This window comes from Mobula birostris, chromosome 1 (assembly GCF_030028105.1).
Source record: "Mobula birostris isolate sMobBir1 chromosome 1, sMobBir1.hap1, whole genome shotgun sequence".
NCBI classification, from domain to species: domain Eukaryota; kingdom Metazoa; phylum Chordata; class Chondrichthyes; order Myliobatiformes; family Myliobatidae; genus Mobula; species Mobula birostris.
The window spans coordinates 75,552,443-75,567,741 of NC_092370.1; the positions used below are offsets into that span (position 1 = coordinate 75,552,443).

The 15,299-nt window shown below is 44.2% G+C and overlaps 1 protein-coding gene across 2 annotated transcripts in view; it reads left to right on the forward strand.

The window, feature by feature from the left end:
- LOC140197350 (laminin subunit alpha-3-like) overlaps positions 1–15,299 on the forward strand; it is a 320,231-nt gene that overhangs the window by 50,394 nt on the left and 254,538 nt on the right. For both annotated transcript variants that reach the window (XM_072257303.1, XM_072257312.1), the window contains exon 3: positions 14,502–14,619. In XM_072257303.1, coding sequence (XP_072113404.1) covers positions 14,502–14,619 — 118 coding nt within the window. The remainder of the gene's footprint in view (positions 1–14,501; positions 14,620–15,299) is intronic.

Sequence of the window (15,299 nt, forward strand, 5' to 3'; positions counted from 1 at the left end):
ATTTATTTTCTTGTAAGCAATCACAGTAAATACAAGAAACACACTGGAATCAATGAAAGACAGCCCCCAACAGGATGGACAATAACCACTGTGAAAAAATAAGCAACAAACTGTGCAAATACAAAAAGAAAGGAGAAAAAAAAACCCCAATAATAAATAAATAAATAAATATCAAGAACATGAGATGAAGAGTTCTTGAAGGTGAGTCTGTATACAGGCTGTGGGAACAGTTCAGTAATGGAGCAAATGAAGTTGAGTGAAGTTATCCCCTCTATTCATGAGCCTGATGTTGAAGGGTAATAATGTAGGTGATGTTAGGTGTTCCTGAACCTAATGGCGTGAGTCCTGAGTCTCCTGTACCACCTTCTGATGGTAGCTGTGAGAAGAAAGCATAGCCTGTATGGTGGGGCTTCTTGATGATGGGTGCTGGTATCCTGTGACAGTCATGTGTATAAGTGTGCTCTGTGGTGGGGAGGGCATTACCCTTGATGGACCGGGCAGTGTCAAGTACTGTTTGTAGGCTTTTCTGTATGAGGCTGTTATACATCTGCGAAGGATGCTTTCCACCTTTATCCACCCCTCACCGGCACCTTCTTTGTGATATGGATAGGTTTCAGGTCATCACTGAACTGTCTAGCTTCCAGTTCCTTCTCCATGGTAAATACGGATGAGAGTACTCATATAAGACACTATTAATCTCCCACATGGATGACACACTGATCCTGAAACAGGCCTACTCTCCCCAGTTACAATTTTTGCTCTTGGTTTGTGTAGAATGTCTTAGGGTTCTGATATTATCCCTCAACCATCAGGCTCTTAAACCAAAGAGGATAATTTCAGTCATCTTCACTGGCCCCATCATTGATTTCTTCCCACAAACTATAGACTTACTTTCAAGGTCTCTTCATCTTATGTTCTTGATATTTATTGATTATTTATTTGTTATTATTTCTTTCTTTCTGTATTTGCAGTTTGTTATCTTTTGCACACTAGTTGAATGCCCAAATTGCTGTGGTCTGTCATTGATTCTATTATGGTTATTATTTTATGGATTCATTGAGTATGCCCATAAGAAAATGAATCTCAGGGTTGTATATGGTGATGTATTTGTACTTGCTAATAAATTTGCTTTGAATTTTGATTCTCCTTTATCTGATCTTCCAGGTGTATCCCATTTCTATACCATCAGATACGATGCTCCCCAGAAACACAGTCCCACAACTCCGGAAACACTCCATCTCAGAAAAATAAACCCCAGAAACTTCCTCCAGAAGTGAAGGGTGGGTTTAGTTGGCCTGGAAAAGCTGGACTAATTGGAGCTCCCACATCAAGAGAATTGCTTGAGCCTAGTTGCCTATAACTTTTTCATGATTAGATCCTCAATTTCTCTCATCAAATCTCATGCCACGATATCATAGTGGTTAGCATAACATTATTACAGTGCCAGTGACCCAAATTCAATCCCCCATCCCCCTGTATATAAGGAGTTTGTGTGTTCTTCCTATGATGGATTGGGTTTCCTCCAGGTGCTTTGGTTTTCTCGCAAGTTCCAAAGACCTATGTTAACAGGCGAATTGGTCACCGGGGTGTAACTGAGCAGTGTGGGCTGGACAACACACATCAAAGTTGCTGGTGAACGCAGCAGGCCAGGCAGCATCTCTAGGAAGAGGTACAGTCGACGTTTCAGGCCGAGACCCTTCGTCAGGACTAACTGAAGGAAGAGTGAGTAAGGGATTTGAAAGTTGGAGGGGGAGGGGGAGATCCAAAATGATAGGAGAAGACAGGAGGGGGAGGGATAGAGCCAAGAGCTGGACAGGTGATTGGCAAAAGGGGATACGAGAGGATCATGGGACAGGAGGTCCGGGAAGAAAGACAAAGGGGAGGGGGGACCCAGAGGAAGGGCAAGAGGTATATTCAGAGGGACAGAGGGAGAAAAAGGAGAGTGAGAGAAAGAATGTGTGCATAAAAATAAGTAACAGATGGGGTACGAGGGGGAGGTGGGGCCCTAGTGGAAGTTAGAGAAGTCGATGTTCATGCCATCAGGTTGGAGGCTACCCGGATGGAATATAAGGTGTTGTTCCTCCAACCTGAGTGTGGCTTCATCTTTACAGTAGAAGAGGCCATGGATAGACATGTCAGAATGGGATGTGGAATTAAAGTGTGTGGCCACTGGGAGATCCTGCTTTCTCTGGCGGACAGAGTGTAGATGTTCAGCAAAGCAGTCTCCCAGTCTGCGTCGGGTCTCGCCAATATATAAAAGGCCACATCCGGAGCACCGGACGCAGTATATCACCCCAGTCGACTCACAGGTGAAGTGTTGCCTCACCTGGAAGGACTGTTTGGGGCCCTGAATGGTGGTAAGGGAGGAAGTGTAAGGGCATGTGTAGCACTTGTTCCGCTTACACGGATAAGTGCCAGGAGGGAGATCAGTGGGGAGGGATGGGGGGGACGAATGGACAAGGGAGTTGCGTAGGGAGCGACCCCTGCGGAATGCAGGGGGAGGGGGAGGGAAAGATGTGCTTAGTGGTGGAATCCCGTTGGAGGTGGCGGAAGTTACGGAGAATAATATGTTGGACCCGGAGGCTGGTGGGGTGGTAGGTGAGGACCAGGGGAACCCTATTCCTAGTGGGGTGGCGGGAGGATGGAGTGAGAGCAGATGTACGTGAAATGGGGGAGATGCGTTTAAGAGCAGAGTTGATAGTGGAGGAAGGGAAGCCCCTTTCTTTAAAAAAGGAAGACATCTCCCTCGTCCTAGAATGAAAAGCCTCATCCTGAGAGCAGATGCGGCGGAGACGGAAGAATTGCGAGAAGGGGATGGCGTTTTTGCAAGAGACAGGGTGAGAAGAGGAATAGTCCAGATAGCTGTGAGAGTCAGTAGGCTTATAGTAGACATCAGTGGATAAGCTGTCTCCAGAGACAGAGACAGAAAGATCTAGAAAGGGGAGGGAGGTGTCGGAAATGGACCAGGTAAACTTGAGGGCAGGGTGAAAGTTGGAGGCAAAGTTAATAAAGTCAACGAGTTCTGCAGCGCCAATGCAGTCGTCGATGTAGCGAAGGAAAGGTACCAGAATAGGCACGGAACATAGATTGTTCCACAAAGCCAACAAAAAGGCAGGCATAGCTAGGACCCATACGGGTGCCCATAGTTATTGTGCTGTATCTCTAAATAAAAATAAAGTAAAATATATATTTAAAAGAAACAGGAATCCCTATATCTGCCAGCCTTGCCCTTTACTCTCGCAGGATTGTGCTCTCCCTGAACTCTCTCCCTATCTCAATTTTAAAAGCTTCCTTATTGTCAAACATCCCATTACCTGTGAACTGCAGTCAAACTTTGCAAGTTCTTGCCTAATGCCATCAAAATCACGTTTGCCCCAATTTAAGAATTTATCTTTTTCTATGACTAGTAAAACTCTTGTCACTGGGCCCAAAGTTCTCCTCAGTGATGCTTTAGCCACTTGCCAGCTTTATTTCTTAATTGAAGACCATCCTTCTGAAATAGGACCGTCATTGCTGCAGAAAACTTTCAGGTCAAATCAAGTTCATTGTCATTTAATTATATACATGTATATAATCATATAATATACAATATATAGAAATGAGATGTTTCTTCGAACCAGAGTGTAAAGCACACATAACACAGATAACACAAGATAATTTATGAAGGTAAGGATAAGATCTACAAATGAATCACACATTCACAAACTAAAGTGCACTAATATTAAATATTGTAAGGTACGGAACAGATTAACCAGTGACACTTTGAATACGATCCAGCTGATGGCCTGAGGGAAGAAACTGTTTCTCATCCTTACCGTTCTTGTTTTTATGTATCGTAGTCTCCCGCCTGATGGTAGAAAGTCAGAGGATGCTGGATGGATGGATGGGATCCTTAATAATACTAAGGGCTCTGTGTACGCAGCACTCCTGATAAATGTCCGTGATGGATGTTAGAAAAACCCCTATGATCCTCTCAGCTGTTCTCACAGTCCTTTGTAGGGACTTCCGGTCCGATGCTCGACTGCTCCCATAGCAGATGGAGATGCAACTTGTCAGGATGCTGTCAATGGTGCTCCTGTAAAATGCAGTTAAGATGGCCCTGGGCACTCTTAACAAATTCTGCCCCTGTAGAACATCACTAATCACAGAGCTCCAGCTAGAATATATTCCTTCGACCAGCACTCTGTCTTCTGTGGGCAAACCCGTTCTGAATCTAAATGCCGATTTACCATTGATCCAATGCATCTTTATCTTCTGGATGAGCCTCCCATGAGGGGTCTTGTCAAACACCTTACTAAAATCCACGTAGACAACATCTTCAGCTCTACCTTCATCAACCATATTCGCTAACTCAGTCAAATTAATAAGACATGACTTGCCTTGCACAAAGCCATGCTGGCTCTCCCTAACAGGCCATGGTTTTCCAAATGCTCATAAATCCTATCCCAAAGAATTCTCTCCAGTAACTTTCCTAGCACTGACGCGAAACTCCTTGGTCTATAGTTTCCAAGATCATCCCTTGTTCCCTTCTTGACTAATGCATTATTGTGAATAGTAGCAACAGTCTTACAGAGCAGGTGATTCCAGGACTGTTTAATACATAAACTCCACAAATGTTGGCAAGGCTGTGCCCTAATTGTGTGGGGAGCGGTGGGATACACCGATTCTCCTGCCTTCTGTAGATGAATCTGTAGTACTAGGATGTTTACTGATGCAGCAAACTCGCACTCGCATAGAACAGGTTTTTATTTACCCTGGTGACCTGACAGAATTTAAATAATCCATGTGTCTTGGATGAATCCAACGACCGTCATTCCCAACCTGATTCAGGAGCAGCTTGATAGATCTCCCAGATGTGTTTGGATTGTGTAGGCGGCAGAGCCACAGCAGAGGCTCTACAAATAACACTAACTTGGGAGGCCATCCAAGTGCATGGAAAATCAATTCATCAAAGACATGGGAAAATGCCTCAAGGATGAAAAGGCAACAGTGGGTCAGCAAGCAAATGCTGAGAGCTCAGAAGTATACGTGATTCATAATACATTTAGAAATGCAATTGGTTCAGATCTTTTCCTACATTCACTCTACAGTCAGTCAAATACATAGAAACATAGAAAACCTACAGCACAATACAGGCCCTTTGGCCCACCAAGCTGTGCTGAACATGTACTTACTTTAGAAATTACCTAAGGTTACCCATAGCCCTCTATTTTTCTAAGCTCCATGTACCTATCCAGGAGTCTCTTAAAAGACCCTATTGTATCTACCTCCATAACCATTGGCAGTAGCCCATTCCACGCACTCACCACTCTCTGTGTTTTTTTAAAAAAAAACAACAACAACTTATCCCTGACATCTCCTCTGTACCTACTTCCGACCACCTTAAAACTGTGCCCTCTCGTGTTAGTCATTTCAGCTCTGGGAAAAAGCCTCTGACTACACACATGATCAATGCCTCTCATCATCTTATACACCTCTATCAGGTCATCTCTCATCCTCCGTTGCTCCAAGGAGAAAAGGCCAAGTTCACTCAACCAATTCTCATAAGGCATGTTCCCCGATCCAGGCAACATCCTTGAAAAATCTCTTCTGCACCACTTCTATAGTTTCCACACCCTTCCTGCAATGAGGTGACCAGACCTGAGCACAGTATCCAAATGGGGTCTGACCAGGGTCCTATATAGCTGTAACATTACTTCTCGGCTCTTAAACTCAATCCCATGGTTGATGAAGGCCAATAAACGACATGCCTTCTTAACCACACAGTCAACCTACGCAGCAGCTTTGAGTATTCTATGGACTCAGACCACAAGATCCCTCTGATCCTCCACACTGCCAAGAGTCTTACCATTAATACTATTTTCTGCCATTATATTTGACCTACCAAAATGAACCTCTTCACACTTATCTGTATTGAACTCCACCTGCCACTTCTCAGCCCAGATTTGCATCCTATCAATGTCTTTCTGTAACCTCTGACAGCCCTCCACACAATCCACAACACCCCCAACCTTTGTGTCATCAGCAAATTTATTAACCCTTCCCTCCACTTCCTTATCCAGGTCATTTACAGAAATCATGAAGAGAAGGGATCCCAGAACAGATACCTGGGGCACACCACTGGTCACAGACCTCCATGCAGAATATGACCCATCACCAACCACTCTTTGCCTTCTGTGGACAAGCCAATTTTGGTTCCACCAAGCAAGATCCCCTTGAATCCCATGCCTCCTTACTTTCTCAATAAGCCTTGCATGGGATACCTTATCAAATGCCTTGCTGAAATCCATATGCGCTACATCTACTGCTCTACCTTCATCAGTGTGTTTAGTCACATCCTCAAAAAATTCAATCAGGCTCATAAGGCATGACTTGCCTTTGACAACGCCAAGCTGACTGTGCCTAATCATATTATGCTTCTCCAAATGTTCATAAATCCTGCCTCTCAGGATCTTCTCCATCAACTTATCGAGCACTGAAGTAAGACTCACTGGTCTATAATTTCCTGGGCTATCTCTACTCCCTTTCTTGAAAAGGGATACAACATCCGCATCCCTCCAATCCTCCAGAACCTCTCCCGTCCCCATTGATGATGCAAAGATCATCGCCAGAGGCTCAGCAATCTCCTCCCTCACCTCCCACAGTAGCCTGGGGTATATCTCGTCCGGTCCTGGTGACTTATCCAACTTGATGCTTTTCAAAGGTTGCAGCACATCCTCTTTCTTAATGTTTATATGCTCAAGCTTTTCAGACTGCTGTAAGTCATCCCTACAATCGCCAAGGACCTTTTCCGTAGTGAATACTGAAGCAAAGTACTCATTAAGTACCTCTGCTATCTCCTCCAGTTCGATACACACTTTTTCACTGTCACACTTTATTGGTCCTATTCTCTCACATCTTATCCTCTTGCTCTTCACATATTTGTAGAATGCCTCGGGGTTTTCCTTACTCCTGCTCACCAAGGCCTTCTCATGGCCCCTTCTGGCTCTCCTAATTTCATTCTTAAACTCCTTCCTGCTAGCCTTATAATTTTCTGGATCTCTATCGTTACCTAGTTTTTTGAACCTTTTGTAAGCCTTTCTTTTCTTCTTGACTCGATTTTCTACAGCCTTTGTACACCTCGGTTCCTGTACCCTACCATCCTTTCCCTGTCTCATTGCAATGTACCTGTGCAGAACGACATGCAAATATCCCATGATCATTTGCCACATTTCTGCCATACATTTCCCTGAGAACATCTGCTCCCAATTTATGCTTCCAAGTTCCTGACTGATAGCTACATATTTCCCCTTACTCCAATTAAACATTTTCCTGACTTGTGTGTTCCTATCCCTCTCCAATGCTGTGGTAAAGGAGATAGAATTGTGATCACTATCTCCAAAATACTCTCCTACTGACAGACCTGACGCCTGACCAGGTTCATTTCCTAATACCAGATCAAGTACAGCCTCTCCTCTTGTAGGCTTATCTACATATTGTGTCAAAAAACCTTCCTGAACACACCTAACAAACTCCACTCTATCTAAACCCCTTGCTCTAGGGAGATGCCAATCAATATTTGGGAAATTAAAATCTCCCACCACAACAACCCTGTTATTATTACACCTTTCCAGGATCTGTCTCCCTATCTGCTCCTCAATATCCCTTTTACTATTGGGTGGTCTATAAAAACATCCAGTAGAGTTATTGACCCCCTCCTGCTTCTAACTTCCATCCACAGAGACTCCGTAGACAATCCCTCCATGTCTTCCTCCTTTTCTGCAGCCGTAACACTATATCTGATCATCAGTGCCGCGCCCCCACCCCCATCCTTTCTGAAACATCTAAAGCCTGGCACTCTACATAACCATTCCTGCCCCGAGCCATCGAAGTCTCTGTAATGGCCACATCATAGCTCGAAGTACTGATCCATGCTCTCTCATCCGCTTTGTTCATGATACCCCTTACATTAAAATAGTCACATCTCAAACCATCTGTCTGAGCAAATCCCTTCTCTATCACCTGCCTATCCTCCCTCTCACACTGCCTACAAGCTTTCTCTGCTTGTAAGCCAACCGCCCCTTCCTCTGTCTCTTCAGTTTGGTTCCCAACCCCAGCGATTCTAGTCTAAACTCTCCCCAACAGCCTTAGCAAACCTCCCTGCCAGGATATTGGTCCCCCTTGGATTCAGGTGCAACCCATCTTTATTGTACAGGTCACGCCTGCCCCAAAAGAGGTTGCAATGATCCAGAAATCTGAATCCCTGCCCCCCGCTCCAATCCCTCAGCCACTCATTTATCCTTGACCTCATTCCATTCCTTTGCTCACTGTGGCGTGGCACAGGCAGTAATCCCAAGATCACTACCTTTATGGTCCTGCTTCTCAGCTTCTTTCCTAACTCCCTGCAGTCTGTTTTCAGGACCTCCTCCCTTTTCCAATCTATGTTGTTGGTACCAATATGTACCACGACCTCTGGCTGTTCACCTCACTTCAGGATATTGTGAACATGATCAGAAATATCCCAGACCCTGGCACCTGGGAGGGAAACTACCATTCGTGTTTCTTTCTTATGTCCACAGAATTGCCTGTCTGACCCCCTAACTATAGAGTCACTGCTGCCATCCTCTTCCTTTCCCTACCCTTCTGAGCCACAGGGCTAGACTCTGCCAGAGGCTGTCCCCCCATCAGTACTCAAACAGGAGTACTTATTGTTGAGGGGGACAGCCACAGGGGTACTTTCTGGTATCTGACTCTTGCCCTTCCCTCTCCTGGCTGTTACCCACTTATCTGTCTCCTGGGTCCCAGTGTAACTACTTGCCTATAGCTCCTATCTATCACCACCTCACTTTCCCTGATCAGGCGAAGGTCATCGAGCTGCATCTCCGGTTCCCTAACCCGGTCCCTAAGGAGCTGCAGCTTGACGCACCTGACACAGATGTGGCCATCCGGGAGGCTGGGGGTCTCCTGGACATCCCACATTTGACACCCAGTACAGAACACCGGCCTCACAGACATACTTCCTATTAATCTTCTCAAGGAACTAACCTCACCTTGACCCGTTATCACCAAAGCCCTCCTACTCTGACTCCGGCTCTATAAAGCTGTCTTCTTTTAAAATTCTTCCCGCCAGTCGAACTCGGTGATGTGCCTCGATACATTTCTTATTCTTTGTCAACATTACTACTGTTTTATAGAACATAGAATGGTACAGCACAGTAACAGGCCCTTTGGCCCACAATGTCTGTACTAAACATGAAGCCAAATTGAGCTAATGCCACCGGCTTGCACATGGTCTATTCCCAGCTGATTCATGTGCCTATTTCAATGCCTCTTCAAGGCCAGAGTTGTAGCTGCTTGCACCATCTCCCCTGGCAGTCTGTTCCAGGCACCCATCACACTCTGTGTGAAAAAATTGCCCTGCACATCTTCTTTAAAAGTTTTCCCCCTCACCTTCAATGTACGTCCTTTTGTACATGATATTTCCATCCTGGGAAATAACACCCTGTCTATGCGTCTCATATCTTCATAAGTATCTATCAGGCCACCCCTCTGTGTCTGATGCTTCAGATAAAATAATCCAAATTTGTACAATCTCTTCATATAGCAAATGCTCTTATAATCTCCTTGCCTCTCCTTATAGCTTATCCAGACAGCATCCCGGCGAACCTGCACCCTCTCTAAAGTCTCCATATCCTTCCTGTGATGGAGTGGCCTGAACGCCACACAACACTCTAAATCTGGCCTAACTAAAGCTTTGTGCAGCAGCAACTTTTGTACTTAATGGCCTGACCAATGAAGGCAAGCATGTCATATAATTTCTTTACCATCCTATCCAATTGTGTTGCCACTTCCAGGTAGCGATGAACTTGTACTCAAAGATGCATCAATCCTGTAGAGGGTCCTGTCATTTACTATTTACTTCCCCCTTACATTTGACCTTACAAAATGCAACACTTCACACTTTCCCAGATTCTGCTCCATATGACATTTCTCTGCCTATATCCTCAAACTCTGTAGTCCATCAAGCATTTAAGGGTTCGTTACACAGGACAGCCCATCAAACAGTGGGGAAGGACTCGACCCTAGTCCATCCCCACTGAGTCTTTGCACTAGTTACACTGAGCTCTAGTATATTACTCAGCATGGCATCCTGTGTCAGTCTGCAGCATTCCCTAATGGACATCTCATTACTCTGGAAGACCAATGAGACTTGAGCAATCCAAAGTGTGTCTTTCACTGAGTTGATGATCTTTCAGCGGCAGTGATCATTTGTCTATGTAGATATCCAGAAAAACAGCCCATGGGTCACAGAGGCTCCTGGTGCACTGCTAACTGCCAAGAAAAATTACGAACGGGGCAGGAGGTGAGAGGATATGCTCATGTCCCCAGAATGTACCAGAGCACTTTTCAGCTGATGTGATCATTGATATATTGTAAGGAGAGCCCAAGATCCAAGGACACAGCCTCAGAATAAAGGGGCATCCCTTTAAAATAGAGATGCAGAGAAATTTCTTCAGGTGAAGGGTGTTGAATCTGTGGCATTCATTGCCATGGATGGTAGTGGAGGCCAAGTCATTGGGTGTATTTAAGACAGAGATTGTTAGGTTCCTGATTTAGTAAGGGGGTTAAGGGTTATGGAGAGACAGTAGGAGAATTGTGCTTGGAAAAAAAGTCATAATTAAATGGTGGAGCTGGCTTGATGGTGGAATGACCTAATAATCCACCTATATTTTGTGCTGTTGTGGTCTATAAGGAGAGATTGGATAAACTTGGGTTGTTTTCTCTAAGGCATTAAAGGCTGAAGGGAGACCTGATAGAGGGGGAAAGTTCAAAGGAGATGTGCGGTGCAAGGTCTTTACACAGTGTGATGAGGAAAAAGGATCTGGTGCTTTCCCAGCCTATATGCTTGGGCTTCCATCCAGGTACAGGTATTGATTTTCACTGATGTTTCGATGACAAACTTTGCCATTTTCATCATGGATGAAGGTGGCAGAGTTTGATGGGTTCCGAGAACAGGCTGCCGGAGTGATGTGGAGGTAAATATCATCGTGGTATTTAAGTGTCTGTTAGACACATGATATGCAGGGAATGGAGGGATATGGATCATGTGCACGCGGAAGAGATACAATTTAATTTGGTACCACACTCAGCACAGACATTATGGGCTGAAGGGCTTGTACCTGTGCTCTACTGTCCAAAGTTCTATGTTCTATCTTGCCAACGGCTCTGTGAAACCCATTTTGGATCTTAAAAGTTTCCATAGGATTAACCCCATTGTTCTAAATTTCTCAATTGCAAAGGATACAGATCTGATTTCATTAGTCACTCATGATGAGGGAATCCTGTCATCTCAGAAATGATGCTGGTGAATCTCTATTGGACTGCCTCCAGTAAACACGAGGAAATCTGCAGATGCTGGAATTTCAAGCAACACACATCAAAGTTGCTGGTGAACGCAGCAGGCCAGGCTGCATCTCTAGGAAGAGGTACAATCGACGTTTCAGGCCGAAATCCTTCGTCAGGACTAACTGAAGGAAGAGCTAGTAAGAGATTTGAAATTCGGAGGGGGAGATCTGAAATGATAGGAGAAGACAGGAGGAGATGGAGCCAAGAGCTGGAAAGTTGATTGGCAAAAGGGATATGAGAGGATCATGGCACCTCACCTCCCCCTCATACCCCATCCGTTATTTCTTTGTATACACACATTCTTTTTCTCTCTCTCCTTTTTCTCCCTCTGTCCCCCTCACTATACCCCTTGCCCATCCTCTTTTTTTTCCCCTCCCCCTTTTCCTTCTCCCTGGGCCTCCTGTCCCATGATCCTCTCATATCCCTTTTGCCAATTACCTGTCCAGCTCTTGGCTCCATCCCTCCCCCTCCTGTCTATTGGCATATCATTTCTTAAATAAAGCGACCAAACTGTGTGCAGTACTACAGGTGTGGCTGCACCAGCACACAGCACAATCATAACAAGACTTCCCTATTTCTGTCTTGTAGTGATAGCTAGTTATCATTTGCCATCCATGTTGCCAAGAGAACACTTGTTCAATTTCAAGTTCAGGTTTTTAGTCTTGGGTATGAATGCCTATGGTATAAATGACAGAGCTGAGGTCAAGGTGGTTGAGAGCTTCCTATTCCTACGAGTGAACATCATCAATAGACTGTCCTGGTCCAACCACGCGATGCCATGGCTAAGAAATCCCATAAGTATCAAACACCTCTACTTCCTGAGGAGATTAAAGAAATTTGGCATGTCCCTGTCAAACTTCACCAATTTTTACCGTTGCGCCATAGAAAGCTTTCTATCGGGATGCATCATCATTTGGTATGGCAACAGCTCTGCCCATGATGACAAGAAACTGCAGAGGGTTGTGGACAAAGCTCAGCACATTGCCTCTATGGACTCTGTCTACACTTCTTGCTGCCTTGGTAAAGTGGCCAAAATAGTCAAAGATCCCACTCGCCCCAGACATGCTCTCTTCCATCTTTCCTCTTCTGTTGGGCAGAAGATACAAAAGCCTGAAAGCACAGCAGGTCAGGCAGCATCTATGGAAATGAATGAACAGTTGACATTTTGGGCTGAGACCCTTCATTAGGACTGGAAAAGAAGGGGGAAGATGTATTAATGAAAGTTTTGGGAAATATCGCCCGAGCTAGTGCTTGGGTGTTTCAGGTTGGGTCGAGAACCCGATAGCAGTGGGGAAGAAGCCGTTGTTGAACCTAGAGTTGTGGGTCTTCGGGCTCCTGTACCTCCTACCCGATGGCAGTATCGAGAAGAGGGTATGGTCCAGGTGGTTGGGGGGGGGGGGGGTCCCACTAATGGATGTCACCTTCCTGAGACACCTCTTCTTATAGATATCCTCAATGATGGGGAGAGTTGTACCTGCAATGGATCTGGCTGAGCCATCCACTCTCTGTAGCCTCTTGGGATCTGTGCAAATGGAGTGCCCACACCAGATCAGAATGCTTTAAGTCAGAAAGATGTACGGAAAAATTGAATGCACTCTTTCTTTGGAAGAGAGAGGGTTGAGGAAGGAGACTTAACTGAGGTGTATGAAATCATATAGGGCTAGGATAGAGTACATTGGATGAAGGCATTTTCCCTCAGCAAAGCAATCAAAAACTGAAGGTAAGGATGTAAAGTAAATGGTAGAAGAAGGGAGAGTTGAGGAGAAAACATTTTGCCCATGTTGTAGTGAGGGTCTGGAACTCACTGCCTAAAGGGATGGAGAGGCAGAGACCCTGTCACATTGGAACACTACCTGAGTGTGTCTTTCACCTGCAGTGTATGGAGAGGTGGGATTAGGCTGGGGCGTTCTTGTTCAACAGGCTCAAACATGATAAGATGAATAGACTCCCAAGCAATCAATCTTGCATCATTCAATAAAAGGATTAGGAAAGGGAGGGTACTGGGAATGGCTGGTGTGTTTTCTGAGGAAAGGTTTTGGACAGATGAACTGCGAGATGCAGTGCCTCTCTCCTGATGCTACACAGAATGAGTGCTGGAGGAAGTCGGTGGTCAGGCAGCATCAGTGAAGGGAAGTGGACCCTTTTCCTGGTCCCACTGGACCAGATGCAGGCTCGGCCCATAGCATTTACTGTCTATTTCCTCTTCAGATGGTGCTTGACCTGCCGAGCTTATCCAGTGCTCTGTGAATGTCGGTGCAGATTCCAGCATCTGCAGTCTCTCTTGTGTCTCCTAATGAGCTGTTGTTTGATGATATTTTGCGAGCCAGCTCAGGTTTGGGATTTTACTTTGCTGAGCTACTTCGTAAGTACTGTACAAGTAATTGACATTGTTGTAAAAGTCTAAAGTGACTGCTTTCTATTTTCCTGGTGTTCAAAGAGTATACAGCACCTCACTTTCTGAACAGCCTTACATCATCCAGTGCTTCCAAGTAATTTGCAAACCTGTGTTGCCTATTGCTAACTACCTAGTATTTATCTTACACTTCTCGTTCTACCCTATTTATCCATAATGTTAAAATTTAATAACAGCCTTCAGCAATGGACTGGCTAATTAATGTCATTATATGCTGATCTCTTAACATGTTTGTAAATGTTTTCTTCTACTGATCTGCCTACCTTGACAGTTGCTAATTAAAGAGTAATTTAGATCACATTTTCTCATGCAGAGTTCTGTAATTTCCTTTCTTTGGCTAACTTATAATTCATTTCCAGTTTTGAAAAAAAAACACTCCATCTATTGGGTGGAGACAGCCCAACACTTTGAAAACATTGTTATGACTTTTAGCTCTTTATACTTTTTGCTCATGAGCCTGATGATATTACCATTGTTGAGGACTAACATGGATATTTGCAATTCAAGAATGCCAGCAATTGCCACCTCCAGAAAAGTAGTGTGCAATCACCTACTCTTGACATTCAGAGGCATCACATTCGCAATAAATGCTGGCCTTGGCAGTCATATCCTGAAAACAAATTAAAGCGAATTCATTTAGGAGTTTCTGTCTTGACTGTTAGAAATTATGTTGTCATAACCAATTCCTGTGTCCTTTTAACAGCTCTTCCACGTGGCTTATATCCTTATCAAGTTTGCAAACTCTCCACGTCCTGACCTCTGGGTCCTTGAGCGATCGGTCGATTTTGGAAGATCCTACAAGCCGTGGCAGTACTTTGCTCGTGAGTCTCTCAGGTTTCATTTCTAGCATTTTTCTTTGTTATCTTGATGTTCTTAGAAATCTAAGTATTTTTCATAACATTGTACAATCGATGTGATCTTTCAGTTCCACCTAAGGTGAAGGAGATGAACTAAGGAGGGTTTATTCTTGGAATTGGTTTATTATTGTCACATGTACTGAGTGCAGTGAAAGGCTTGTTTTGCATCCTGTTCATACAGATCATTTCATTGACGTAGCATGAGGAAAAAACAATAACAGAATGCAGAATAATGCATTACAGTTATAGAGAAAGTGCAGTGCAGATAGACAATAAGTTGTAAGAACATAACAAGTTAAATAGTGAGGTCAAGAGTCTTTGATTATGTTGGCAGTGAGAGATATAGGGAGTCTGCTTCTGGACCATGATGCCTATCTACATTAATCCCATTTACTTGCATTAAACCCTTATTCCTCTGCACCTTCCGATCCATGTACACGATCAAGCAACTTTTCTTTCTTTCTTCAATATTTTTATTAATTTCTTATGTAAAAGAATACAGAATACAGTAGGATATATAATATATATTGATTACAATATATTGAAATCACAGATAAAGTGTAATTACCCCATATCCATATAAATTAAATTTAAACATAATATTGAAAAGTGGTAATTTTATTATGCAAGAAAATTTAAACCCA